At 39.5% G+C, this 14,812-nt stretch overlaps 1 protein-coding gene across 2 annotated transcripts in view; it reads left to right on the forward strand.

Annotated features, from left to right (window-relative positions):
- HMCN1 (hemicentin 1) overlaps positions 1-14,812 on the forward strand; it is a 453,341-nt gene that overhangs the window by 228,366 nt on the left and 210,163 nt on the right. For both annotated transcript variants that reach the window (XM_060197833.1, XM_060197834.1), the window contains exons 19-25: positions 387-531; positions 7,224-7,336; positions 8,192-8,351; positions 8,909-9,077; positions 12,709-12,836; positions 13,470-13,742; positions 14,469-14,564. In XM_060197833.1, the coding sequence (XP_060053816.1) occupies positions 387-531; positions 7,224-7,336; positions 8,192-8,351; positions 8,909-9,077; positions 12,709-12,836; positions 13,470-13,742; positions 14,469-14,564 (1,084 nt within the window). The remainder of the gene's footprint in view (positions 1-386; positions 532-7,223; positions 7,337-8,191; positions 8,352-8,908; positions 9,078-12,708; positions 12,837-13,469; positions 13,743-14,468; positions 14,565-14,812) is intronic.

The raw sequence follows: 14,812 nt of genomic DNA on the forward strand, positions 1-14,812 counted from the left end.
GAAATCAGCAGTGGTGAGCATCCAGATTGACCCTTTCTCAGCTTTAGTAAGTGCCTGTCAGCCAAAATAAAACTATATGGGCTTGGAGAAAAAAAAAAAAACCAAAAAACAGAAAACAACAAATTAAGTGCTAGGTAAAAATTACTGGTGAAGGTTGGGTCTTGAATGATAAAAACAATCACAAAAGTATGTAATTAGTAGTGTTTGTATTGCTTTCTCTCTGGGTAACATTTTCTGTGCATCATCTTCTACTTAGGAATGCTCAAATATTTTGTTACTTTATAAAACACATTAAAAAAAAATCCCAGTTGAAAATAAAATCAGACCCCATGTTGGCATAGGCCACACTGCTGTTTAAATTAAAATATGTTTTATTTTCCTTTAAGTTGGTCCCAAATCCTTACATCACTGTGCGCAGTGATGGGAGCCTCCACATTGAAAGAGTTCGCCTGCTGGATGGAGGAGCATATACTTGCGTTGCCAGCAACGTGGCTGGAACCAATAACAGAACCACCCGTGTTGATGTCCATGGTAAGAAACACACTGTAGTCATTCTCTTAAAGCTATGTCCAAAGCCGAGTTCTTAGCTTCAAATCTAATATTGTGATTTCTCTAGTTACACAAGTAATATATATCTTTCCTACTTGTTGTTCTTAGCAGAAGCTTTATTTCTTGAAAGATATTTACATCATTTAGGCTGTGCCTAGCTTTCTCTGTTGCTCTGTAACCAAAATGACATTCTTGGGAGTTACCAGCTGGCCATGGGCTTTGTTTTTTGTGTGGTTTTCCAATTGATAGATGTGAACTTGGCTCTCACAGAAACATGTTTAAATATATCTTAGTTTGAGACAAACAGCACTTATTAAATTATTCTAATCACTTTTTTTATTTAAGAAAGGATAAATTAACAAAACCATAGGGTAGGAGGGGTACAACTCCACACAATTCCCACCAGCCAATCTCCATATACCACCCCCTCCCCTGATAACTTTCCCACTCTATCCATCTGGGAGCATGGACCCAGGGTCATTGTGGGTTGCAGAAGGTGGAAGGTCTGGCTTCTGTAATTGCTTCCCCGCTGAACATGGGCATTGACTGGTCAGTCCATACTCCCAGTCTGCCTCTCTTTTCCCTATTAGGGTGGGTCTCTGGGGAAGCAGAGCTCCAGGACATATTGGTGGGGTCTTCAGTCCAGGGAAGCCTGGCCGGCATCCTGATGACATCTGGAACCTGGTGACTGAAAAGAGAGTTAACATACAAAGCCAAACAAATTGTTGAACAATCATGGACCCAAAGGTTGGAATAGTGGAGAGGAAGTATTAGGGGGGGTACTCACTGCAAACTCTAGTGTACTTCTGCTTTCAGGTATATATTTTGCAGTAGTTTATGGATATGTGTGAACATATGCTCTCTCACACAGAAACTGGTGTATATCTAGGTTTTGGGACTTTGTTAGAAAGTGAACCACTTGAGATGGAATTAGAGTATACTATGAAAGGAAAGGTCTCACCCGAGTAATGAAGCTGAAGGGTTGTCATTCCACACGTGAAGTCTCTGGACAAGAGAAGCATGTTGAGGTGGCAATCGTTGTGTTGATTAGGTTGCGATCGGTAGATGCAATATTATTTGATATGGATTGGGAGAGGCATATGGGAAAGTGGGCCCTATCCAAGGGTTCCAGGACTGGGGGAAGTAGGGGCTTTATAGTGGAGATGTGAGGTTCCTGCTGTCTTAGGGTTCCAAAAGACAATCGATAGTTAATGTTATCATCACATTATTTGGTAATTGGGTTAACTTTGAAAAGTCCTTTTGTTTCTAATCACTTTTTATTTTTGAATTCTGCAGCAGGCCTATCCTTACTTATGAACACTTTGTAAATTCACTAGAAATAACCTCAGATTTTCTAAAAGCCATCTCATGTGCTCCAGACAATCTTTTTGCATGGTAAATGACTTTAAAGGTCACAAATTAGATAATCCGGAAGCAATCTTTTTCCACTTGTGACTAACACTACCAAACTTTTACATCTCAGTAAATCAGAGACAGCTTCATAGAAGTTGTCTTCACTCTTTTTGCGTGTTTCTTTTTTCAAAAGTTTACAATACTGACTTTGCTTTTTTAAATGCAGTATTAAAAATGTCTCCATACAGGAATCTTAGGGAAGAAACTAGTACAGACAGTTATTTTTAGTAGTTAATTCAGTCCTTTTATTTTTCGGTCATGCATTGAAGAACCCAGTAGTTTCCAAATTTGGCTTGCTTTGTTGAATGTTTCAGTGGGTGCAGACCATCTTCTTTTTGAAAGAGCTTCTGTGAAAATGCTTTTTTTTTGCAAGTAGTTCTTTCTGTCTCTCTCAGTTTTATGGCGAAGACCCCTCAACGCCATATGAAATTTTCTCAAAGTAATATTATTTTGAATAAACATACAGATAACACTAAAACATGATCTAAAGGAATAAGTGGGTCATACCATATTGGATATTGGGCCTAACTATGTTTTGTTTATTTTTTAACTGTCATTAGGGTTATCACTCTGTCTCTTTCCCTGCACAGTGAATCCACTGCTCCTGGTGGATATTTTGTTTCTTTCATTTTTTTCTCTTTATAAGACTGAGAGGGATGGGAGAGATAGAGAAAGGTAAAGAGGGACACGTGCAGCACTACTTAATCACTCATGAAGCATCCCCCACCCCCTCCCTGCAGGTGGGGACTACAGGTTTGAACCTGGGTCCTTGTGCCTAGTAATATGTGCATTCAACAATGTGTGCCACCGCCTGGTCCCAAGGGCTCAACTTACTTTTTTTTTTTTAAAGAAAGATCAGTTATCTTACAGATCTCCTGGAAGTTGCTACTGGGCTATCTTAAGAATCTGCATTAAGGGGTTGGGCCAGTAGTGTAGCAGGTTAAGCACACGTGGCGCAAAGCGCAAGGACTGGCGTAAGGACCCCGGTTTGAGCACCCGGCTCCCCACCTGCAGGGGAGTCGCTTCACAAGCGATGAAGCAGGTCTGCAGGTGTCTATCTTTCTCTCCCCCTCTCTGTCTTCCCCTCCTCTCTCCATTTCTCTCTGTCCTGTCCAACAATGAACATCAACAACAATAATAACAAGGCTACAACAAGGGCAACAAAAGGGGGGAAAATGGCCTCCAGGAGCAGTGTATTCATGGTGCAGGCACTGAGCCCCAACAATAACCTTGGAGACAAAAAAAAAGAATCTGCATTAAAATGCATTCATATCATCTCCCTTTGATTTCTATAAAAAGCATACAATATTGTGTGAAGAAAGATTCTGAGACAGATTGACCCTGGATGTGTTGACCTCAAGCAAAGAAGCAGTGAATTTCGCTAGCAAGTGGGTTTACTTAGAAACAGCCACAAAAGTAATCTGGAAAGTTCAGTCCATATGGTAACATATGCACATACTCAGAAGGAAGAAGAAAAATTTTCTATTTACCACTAGGAGGGACATTTTCTTATTGGCTGAATTGTTTCTGGGCAAGAAGAACCTTCTCCTTCCTGCCATGGAACACGTAGGGTGTGTTGTGATTATATGGCTTTGAGAACTCTTCTGGTTTCTTGACCTCATTTAAATAAATTTTCACAGGTGAGGCAGAGATAGGGTTAATTGTGATGCCTACCCCAAATCTGAGGTGTGAAAAGAGAAGGGTATGGTTTATGATAATGCAATGAATTTTTTTAATTTTAATTTTTTAGTTACTTGAACTCTCTTTTTTAAAAAACATTTATTATTGTATAGAAACAGAAAAATTGAAAGGAGAGGTGGATATAAAAAGAGAGAGACACACCTGCAGCTCTGCTTCACCACTTGTGAAGCTTTCCTTTTGCAGGTAGTGCAATAAATTTTAACAAAAATTGAAAGTAATTTCACAGCATCTTTTCATTTCATTTCTTTTCTTCCTTCCTTCCTCTCTCTTCTCTTCTCTTCTCTCTCTCTTTCTTTCTTTTTTTATTTTTTTTTTGTTGCCTCCGGGGTTATCGCTAGACTCAGTGCCTGCACCATGAATCCACTGCTCCTGGAGGCTATTTTTCCCCTTTTGTTGCCCTTGTTGTCCATCGTTGTTGCTATTACTGTTGTTGCTATTGCTGTCATTGCTGGATAGGACAGAGAGAAATCAAGAGCGGAGGGGAAGACAGAAAGGGAGAGAGAAAGACACCTGCAGACCTGCTTTACCACCTGTGAAACGACCCCCCTATAGGTGGGAATCTGGGGGCTCAAACCGTGGTCCTTGCTCAGGTCCTTGTGCTTTGCACCATGTGTACTTAATCCACCACGCCACTGTCCAGTCCCCTCTTTTTTTTTTTTTTTTAACACTGCAGTCATTGACATATGTATACAGTTTCATGATATCAGTTACCCAAATTTTTCTTTTCTACTTTGCCTCCAGCATTGGCACTGGGGCTCAGTGCTTGCACTATGAATCCACTGCTCCTCGTAGGAATTTTTACCATTTTGTTTTTGTTGGATAGGACAGAGAGAAATTGAGAGAGGAGGGGAAGATAGAGAGAGGAAGAGAAAGACAGACACCTGCAGACCTGCTTCACCACTTGCAAAGTGTCCCTCTTGCAGGTGGGCAGCCAGAGGATTGAACCCATATCCTTGAGCTGATCCTTGCACTTGGTACTATGTGTGCTTAACCCAGTGTGCTACTACCCACCCACCCCGAAGTTTTCTTAACCACATCTTTTTATCCATCTTAGTCCAAAATGTCTAGCCAATTTAGTCAATAAGGTTCAAAAAAATATTCACCCAGTCACTTGACATGGACTAAACTGAGCACTTGGGTCGATTGAGCATCTCAGTCTCTTTGTAATTGTGTTTATGTCATAGCACTACATTATTTTATTTTATTTATTTTGTCTCCAGGACTGTTGCTTGGGCTCAGTGCATGTACTACAAATCCACTGCTCCTGTGGCTATTTTTTTTCTCAATTTTTTTGGATAGGACAGAGAAATTGAGAGGGGAGGGGAAGATAGAGAGGGAGGGGTAAGATAGACACCTGCAGACCTGCTTTATCACTAGTGAAGTGACCCCCTACAGGTAGGGAGCCGCGAACTTGAACCAGGGTCCTGGTGCAAGTCCTTAGGTTTTATACTATTTGCGTTTAACACAGTGCTCCTCTACCTGCCCCCCCCACCCCACGGCATTCATTTATCTTACTGCCTCCTTGTTTTTAGAAATACTCATTAAACACTCAGTTCTTAAAAGAATGATTAATGAAGCAATATATAAAAACATAACAATGACAAGCCACTTGTCATTTTGATTTACTGGGGAGTCACAGTCTGGAAAGAAACATTCATGTGTAACAAAATATCATTCAATTACAAAATAGTTGCCTGAACTCGGGACTTTCTTTGACAGCTATCAAATGCAGTTTACAGTTAAGAAAATATCTTATTCTGTATTGCCCCAAATGACATCTTAGTTGAAAGTTGACCATTCTATGATGGTTTTGGAAATTAGATTTCTTACATTAGAAAGAAGCCTGTTATTCTTAAAACTGGAGGAATTGTTGCTAGTATTTTAGAAGAAATTACCTAACAATGAGCCCAGCTATGGGAAAGTGTGTGTGTGTGTGTGTGTGTGTGTGTGTGTGTGTGTGTGTGTGTATCCTGATCAAAACATTTCAAGGAGATCTCTGCACTGAGTTTTCTGGAATCAATTGTTCTGGCAAATTTCTGTTCCCGGTAGCCGTGACAATTTTAGAGGCATTATACTTTAAGACAAGAAAGAGACACAGTAAGAGATACACTTAAGGTCTAAGAGGTATTTAATATTCTAGTCTCATGTTTCTAAGGAAAGGAGAGAAGAAATGTGTTGACTTTTATTATGTATCTGTACTACATTAGGGACTTGGCTTTTTTTTTTTTTTTTTTTTTTTTTGCCTCCATGGTTCTCACCGGGGCTTAGTGCTTGCCTTACAAAGTCATAACTCCTGATGGCTATTTTTCCTTTTTTAAAAAATTTTATTTTATTCCATAGGATAGAGAGAAATTGATAAGGGAGAGGGAGAGAGAAAAATAGACACCTGCAGACCTGCTTCACCAATTGGGAAGAGTCCCCACTATAGGTGGGGAGTGGGGCTTGAACCCTGTTTCTTATGCTGGTGCTTGCACATAGTATTATGTACACTTAACTGGGTATGCCACCACCCAGCCCCATGGAAGTTTCTTTAATAAAATTTATTATTTCAAGATTATTGAGTATTGATAACATACAATTGGTTATTGTTAGCTGATATGCACAAAACATTCTAACACTTTCCCTTTTTCTTTTGTTCTCACAATAATAATTTAGTTGCTTTCTAAGGACACAAGGTATGTCACTCTTCTTAGTGAAAAATATTGACTGAGAATCCTGCATTTTAGTGTCCTAAATGTAAATCTTAATGTCTTTCAAATTTTGCTATTGAATCCCTTCTTTAAAAGATCCAATTTCTAGGCTAAATTTAGAGACTCACTAAGCATTTCTTGTGTGTTGACAGATCTTTAATTTAGTGATCAAATAGTCAATTTTTAATGAATGGGGGCTTAAGTCAACTTACTACAGCTTAATGGATCATGTGCAATAATGCTGAAAGACGTATTAACATGTTAGCATGTAATCCTATCTTAAGTTTCCAGAAATAAAAACTGGATTTTATTCAGTTCTCTGTCATTTTGATTAGGCAGTTAGGAGATATAATTTAATTAATTTTGGTTCTTATTTAATCATTCAGATTGTAAATGTTATGTCTACTTTGTTTAGTATACTCCCTCGCAGGTTACCTCACATTGCTGTTGTCAAACATTGAATAAAGATCCAATGTTTGAAGATGCTAGTGAAGATGCTTCTTCAGTGGGCAGTGAAGATGTTCCTCTTTATTTTATTATTATTATTATTATTATTATTAATTTACGACCCAGGTTTTTGCTGGGCTCAGTGCCTGCATGACAACTTTACCTACCACTCTGTATTCTTTGATAGAGGGTAAGAAATGAGGAAGGAGAGGGAGAGATGAGAGGCTCCTGCAGCACTGCCTCACTGCTCATGAAGCTTCTTCCCTGCCAGTGGGGGCTACAGACTTGAACCTGGGTCCTTGTGTGTGGGAATATGTGCACTTGACTGGATGTGCCACCACCTGGCTCCATGACGCTCCTCTTAAATGTATGAAGTTTAGTGGAAGTACAGGTGCTTGAATTCTGACTCTCTTTCTTTCTCAGTTCTGCCAACTATCCAGCACGGGCAGCAGGTACTCAGCACAATTGAAGGTGTCCCAATAACTCTGCCTTGCAAAGCAAGTGGGATTCCCAAACCCTCTATCATCTGGTCCAAGGTAAATGGCGCCTGAAGAAGTATTTGCTCATGTTAGGTGTTAATGCAACAAGATTTGGGTGCTTTTAACCATATACGGTTATTATCACTGTGCCGTGGGACCTTCTTCTTCTTCTAGCGTTTGCCCTTCTTCCGTAGCCAGTCAACAGGTCAGGTTGAAAGCTGTCAGGAGCTGCTTGTTGCTGGCTTTGAAAGTGACTGGGATCCATGTGGATTCAGTCGGCTAGGAAGGATCGTCAGTTTCCCCAATGAATGGGTACTCACGGGATGCACCACGAGAAGGTCGATCCAATGGGACCTTAGAAAAAGGAAAACGGATGCCCTATGCTACTTGGAAAGGACCTCACAGGTCTTTAGTGCAGTCCTTTACCTGACACTTTGGCAGTATTAATAAAATACAGAAGTGAGCTCTATGACCACACGCTGAAGGTGCCAGGAGCTCTTTTAAGCATTTTGTATAATATAGTATGTAACTTTCCCACTCCTTCTGCTTCCAGACCAGCTCTGATTTACAGTTCATGCTCTTCACCAAGTCATACTTGATGTATGCATCTCTATGCTTTTTTAACTCAGTTTCTTCAAAACTCTAAAGGCCTCTCAGGTTGACACATGTAGCTAGGAAGTACAGAGTCATTCATCTCTTTGTGTGGGATAACTGGCATCCTATAACAATGTTCTGCTTCTCATCTTCCGAAGAACTCTTCCAAAGAGCATCTGCATAACCTTTTAGAGGTTCCTCAGCATATTCTAGGTTGTGAGCCCAACCACAGTGGCTACCAGAGTATCATTTACTGAAAGACAAACCCTGTACATCAGAGTCCCTGTGGTTATTTTACTGCTTTGCTGTGTTTTGCAGAAGGGAGAGCTGATTTCCACCAGCAGTGCAAAGTTCTCAGTGGGAGCTGATGGCAGTCTGTATGTGGCCTCTCCGGGCAGTGAAGAGAGTGGAGAATATGTCTGTACAGCTACGAACACAGCAGGTTATGCCAAAAGGAAAGTGCAGCTGACCGTTTATGGTGAGAACCCTGTCTGTACCAACACTCACATCTCTCTCCTAAATAATGTTACTGAAACCTGTACCCATAAAACAAGCTGCTCCCCCACATGTATGGGTTTTTTTTCCTCCTCTACTTAGATTCTGATTTTAAAAGAGACTGCTTGTATATAGTCTTGTGGAAAAAGTCTGTTTGGTTGCTTTCCCAAGGCATATGCTTATTGCACCCAAAAACCAGTTAGTTAAAATGCCTAGAGAAGCCAAACCTCAGCTATGTGTTGGTCATGTGTGAGTACTTCCTTTCACAGATGGCAGCTGTGAAGAGCATTTCAGCCAACCTCTTCTTTGTGCTCGGAAAGGAAGGGTTGCATAAGGAAACTTTCTAGTCATTTTGTTCTTAGGAATCCCAGTAAAAGTATTTACGGAAAGTTTTAGATAGGTCTTAAAACTTTGGACTATACAATATTTCTAAATACGTTATTGAAGAATGTCACCAACTTACATGGCTGTGTAAATTAAACTGTGCTTTTATTTTTCTTCAATACACTATTTGCCTTTTAAAATGTATGTTTATTTCAGTAAGGCCCAGAGTGTTTGGAGACCAACGAGGACTGTCCCAGGATAAGCCCGTGGAGATCTCTGTCCTTGCAGGGCAGGAGGTGATACTACCTTGTGAAGTCAAGAGCTTACCTCCACCCATAGTCACCTGGGCTAAGGAGACTCAGCTCATCTCACCATTCTCTCCGAGGTAGGAACCGGGATGGATCCCAATCAAAGAAACCTAGCCTCTTAGAATAGATGCTTGTACTTATTCAAAAGTCTCAATGGTTTTCAGTTTTCTCAAAAAATAACATTTAAATATATTTATTTGTTTCTGTATTTATATAGAGATAGAGACCAGGTCAGTTTAAGCATATGTGGTGCCATGGGTCTAACCTGGGACCTTGTACTTCTAATTCCTGTAGTCCTCTGTAGTTATGTCCCTGAAAAACATAAATTTTGGGGGCTGTGCAGTAGTGCAGCAGGTTAAGCACACATAGCATGAAGCACAGGACTGGCAGAAGTAAGGATCCTGGTTTGAGCCCCCTGCTCCCCACCTGCAGGGGAGTCACTTCACAAGTGGTGAAGCAGGTCTGCAGGTGTCTATCTTTGTCTCCCCCTCTCTGTCTTCCCCTCCTCTCTCCATTTCTCTCTGTCCTATCCAGCAGCTACAACAGCAATGGCAACAATAACAATAACAACAAGAGTAACAAAATGGAAAAGTGACTTCCAGGAGCAGTGGATTCGTAGTGCAGGCATCGAGCCCCAGTGATAACCCTGGAGGCAAATAAATAAATAAATAAATAAATAAATAAATAAATAAATTTAAGACAGTTCATGTGAATTTTTTATCCTACATATATGGATGTATATATCTTTTAAATCATTCTTTAATATCAGATGTGATGATACTTAGAATTTCCATTTTTTGTGAGGATTTCCATGTGCATATTACTAAAATTTGTCTTTTTTTTTAGGTGTGTGTGTGTGTGTGTGTGTGTGTGTGTGTGTGTGTGTGTGTACCAGATCATTGTTTGTTTATGGAGTTTCTGGGGGTTTGAACCTGGGACTTCTGGTGCCTCAGACATGAAGGTTTTATATAACTACTAATCTATCTCCTGGCTGTCTTTTTCCCCTTGAAAAAAAAATGCAAACTACTAGGTTTAACATGATTTCCCATTGGTGAATTCTGTATGATAATTATGAAAACAAAACAGATTTGTGTGGAGATTCCTGTCAGCACGAAGAATACTCACAGAATTCTGTTAGTCCCATAGGACCAGTAAAACACATTAAGGACTCTGATGTGTAGGATTTGGCTTTCAGTAGATGCTTTTGTAAAACTCTTCTTGATTAAACTCTTTCACAAATAAAGGCCCCCTGAGAAAATATATTTGATAGGGTAAATGGCATGAAAAGCAGAATGCCTGAGTTTTTGAGAACACAAGCCATGCAGTTTTACATTTAAATTTACCTCTACAACATAAAGTTTGCCAGAAACTCTTGGCATTTTTCCTATGGGCCTCTTAAAGCCTTGAATTTCTTGTTTATAAAACAGGGAAGCAGGAAATAATTATATAAGATATTTTATAAGATAATGCATATTCCTTATCCCGTCTCTAGTTCTTGAGGAATGGAAGCAATTACTATTTCAATTCATCATCAAGCCCAGTGTGACTGGTGAATACGGACATAGGCCCCTAGCTTTTTCTGTTAGACCTGCTAATGTCTGATTTGAAACTGGAAATTCACACTCTTGGAGTTTCCTACTACTAATGAGGAAAAAAAGAAGCAGCTAAGGACTACTTTGCATAATTTCCCTATTACCTGTGAAAATATTTTTGCATAAAAGAAATGCCTCTATTACAGGCAAAAGTTAAACTTATTATTTCCCTCCCCGGTTTTACTCTTTTTTCCTGCTTCCCAGGGCAGACCAGCCCCATACTTGACATGTTCTACACACAGCAGAACGTTGTTTTCTCCGTCTGTTTTTAGTTTGCCAGTGAAACACACTACATGTTATTTTACTGCAGCTCGCATTATTGAGTCAACATTCCCCATTTTTATATTTACAAATCTAGTTTGTTCATTTAACTGTCTTTTTTTTTCTTTTTTGCCTCCAGGGTTATTGCTGGGGCTCGGTGCCTGCACTATGAGTCCACTGCTCCTGGAGACTATTTTTTCCCCTTTTGTTGCCCTTGTTGTATATCATTGTTGTTGTTGTTATTATTGTTGTTCTTGCTGTTGTTGTCGTATAGGACAGAGATAAATGTAGAGAGGAGGGGAAGAGAGAGGGGGAGAAAAAGATAGACACCTGCAGACCTGCTTCACCGCCTGTGAAGTGACTCCCCTGCAGGTGGGGAGCCAGGGGCTCGAACCAGATCCTTGTGCCGGCCTTTGTGCTTTGCGCCATGTGCGCTTAACCTGCTGCACTACCACCTGGCCCCCAGAGAGTTATCCTTTATGAACTCTGGATATTTGAAGGACACAGATGCCTGCTGAATTCTGCAAATTCCTGGTGACATCTTTGTCTTTTTGTTACTGGATATAGAAACTTGATTTCCCCCCTTTGCTTTATGTGTTGGGAACATCTCTCAGCCCGTTACTACAGTTTTTATGTTTGATGTACAGAATTAAATTTTGATCTAGTTCAACGAACGTGTTAATTTGTCCCTTTTCTAGTAAGTAGATCATAAGTATTACCTCCAGTGTTGTGTTCCAATATTTCAAGTTTGGCTTCTCACATTTGGGACTTTTATCTACCTGAAATTTCATTTTGAATAAGGTACTAGGTAGTACTCTTTGTTTATTTAATTTACCGCGAGGAGAGTCAAGATACCCAATACCATTTTTTTTTTATAAAAAGGAAACACTGACAAAAACCATAGGATAAGAGGGGTACAGCTCCACACAGTTCCCACCACCAGAACTCTGTATCCCATCCCCTTCCCTGATAGCTTTCCTATTCTTTAACCCTCTGGGAGTATCGAGCCAAGGTCATTGTGGAGTGTAAAAGGTGGAAGGTCTGGTTTCTGTAATTGCTTCCCCGCTGAATACGGGCGTTGACTGGTCGGTCCATACTCCCAGTCTGCCTCTCTCTTTCCCTAGTGGGGTTGGGTTCTGGGGAATACCATTTTGAACAGTCATCCCTTTCACTGTTTTCTGTCACATCATGCCTCATATTGCACAGAACACAATGAGTTCTCATAGGCGTGGAATCTTAGTGGGGAGATGCTTTGTCTTTAACTGTTTTTCCATTTATCTGCCTCTTGGTCAATAGCACATTTCATTTGTCTTATCTTTATCAGAAAATTTGATGTTAAATAGCAATATCCAATCCTTTGTTCTTCTTAGCTACTTTTGCTACAACTAATCAGTAGCATTTTCACATAGTGTAGTTCACCCAACTATATCATTGATCAGCAGGAAGTATGCATTCAGTATATGTTCGAGAACTGATTATGTACTGTCTTTTATTTTAACATACACAAATTTAATAAAAACATTTATAAAAGCAATGCGATTTTCAAAATAAATCCAAAGTTTATTAGAATATGTTTGCTTTCGATAGCTGCACCTTAGTAAAGCAGAGAGATGTGTAGTTATTTGATTATTTTGACAATTTTATTTGACCTAAATGTAAAAGAGAACTGATTTTGCATTTTCAAGATCAGAAATAATATGTAAGATAATTATGAAAATCCCAGACTTTTACTGTGTACAGAAATGACATTATAGATGGTACTTGCAAAATAGCAATTTCACGTTGAAGTGTATCTGCACTGGGGTATTTAAATCATCACACTCTATGATTTACTATGTGTTTTTTTTTCTTGCAGACATACCTTCCTTCCTTCAGGCTCCATGAAGATTATTAATACCCGTGTTTCCGACAGTGGGATGTACCTTTGTGTTGCCACAAATCTTGCTGGGAATGTGACTCAGTCTGTTAAATTAAATGTTCATGGTGAGTCATAATCATTCTGACTCCAAAGTACCTTCATCCCTGTTTCTTTGACATTTTGATTCTGAAATATTTTTGGTCAATGTGGTTTCACAGTACTCAGCGGATATATGTGGAATGTAGTCATGCTCACCAGTACTCTGATAAACTATCTCATTTAAATGTCTAAAGGAAAGCAGCAGTTATCTATATTGATTTTCTTTTGAAATTAACAAAGGCGTCCACCAGTAGTTCTTCTTGACGTCTGACTTCTACTTTCCACTAAAAGAAAAAAAGCTAAGTTTCCTTGTAGAGGAATGACTGCCTGATTCATCTTTTTAAACCTTAAATTTTGTATAAATGAAAAGAAACTGAACATTTTAAAGTGCCTTATTCCCTCAAGTTTTGGAGGAGGAATTTTATATGTCTTGTTGCTTTTAGCCTTTATAATGTTCTAATAGAGAAAGGGTTATTTTGCCCACGTTGTCAGGGAAACAGATCTCAAGAACATGACTTGCCCTAGTAAGTGGTCCAGCCTGAATCTAGATCCTGAGGATATTTCATTTCTTATGATGTTTCTTGGTAAAATGTTCTCATTGAGAATGGGAAAAGAAAGAATTTTTTAAAGGATAATTAGTACTCTGTTACTATTTCTAGTTCCTCCAAAGATCCAGCGTGGACCTAAGCTTCTGAAAATCAAAGTTGGTCAAAGAGTGGACATTCCATGCAGGGCTCAGGGGACTCCATCCCCCGTGGTCACCTGGATGAAAGGTGACAATATCGTGCTGACAGATGGGATACGACATATTAGCAGTCCAGATGGAACACTGAGCATCACCCAAGCCCTACTCTCAGATGCCGGCATCTACACTTGTGTTGCCACTAACATAGCAGGCAGTGAGAAAACAGAAATCACATTGCAAGTCCAAGGTAATTTGGGGCTTAGGAAACTGGATGTGTGCATTGTGGGGTTGGGAAGGGAGGCAATTCTTAGAGTCTATACAAAATACACAGTTATGGACCATTTTCTGAAGATCTCTCTATTTTTGTGACACTGATTAACTTTGAGAAGAGAACCATTCTACAAAGAAACAGAATGTTACTGTTGCTAAACCTACATTTGTTTTTCAATTTATTTTTGAAAGTAAAGTTACCAAGGATGGTGTAGATAAAATGTAAGATTCCCCACTCACATTATTTTGGGTTTGGGATAAATTGTGGGCTTAATGAGGAACAATATCAAAGTAAGACCAGTTTCAACCCCTAGAAAATATTGACCCACTATTATGTTACTGCTGTTGGCTTAATACCTTAAGGATGGAGAGGAAGATACAGACACATGAATAGAGTTGGTGCCATGTGATTGACTGGATGTGTAATAAGGAGAAAATGACAAGATCTTATAGATGGAGCTTGATGTTGAGGAAATAAGAGAAGTAGAGTAGGAATGTGGGAGCCACAAAATGAGTGGGTGAGGGAGGGTTTTGAGTTTTTGATGCCTCAGCTACATTTGGGTAGAAATGTCTGGCAACTCAAAGTTGTATCTGAAACTATTAGGAAAGATAGCACCATGCTTGTTAAAGTGGTTGAAGATGCCTAAGTATAGTTTGATCCTGCTCTAGGAACACTTGCCATCATGCATTTATCTTCTTACAGAACCACCTACACTGGAAGATCTAGAACCTCCGTTTGACACTCCATTCCAAGAAAGAGTAGCGAACCAACGCGTTGCATTTCCTTGTCCTGCCAAAGGTATGATACCTGGATATGTGAACACTGGTACCATGTTATCTTGATCCAGAATTCAATACTTACTTAATCCAGTATTCAAAGTACCATCTTTTTAAAATTCCACTTGTTTTAACATTTTGGTATAATAGAAACCAATCCCTCTTTCAAAAGATAGCTCCTTTGAATGGAGTGTTGTTTCCTTCAGTGGGCAAACTTTCTATTCTTTCAAATTTTTCTCACTTAACATGTTTTCTGAATAGTCTAGTTTC

The sequence above is a fragment of the Erinaceus europaeus genome, chromosome 9 (genome assembly GCF_950295315.1).
Source record: "Erinaceus europaeus chromosome 9, mEriEur2.1, whole genome shotgun sequence".
Classification (NCBI taxonomy): domain Eukaryota; kingdom Metazoa; phylum Chordata; class Mammalia; order Eulipotyphla; family Erinaceidae; genus Erinaceus; species Erinaceus europaeus.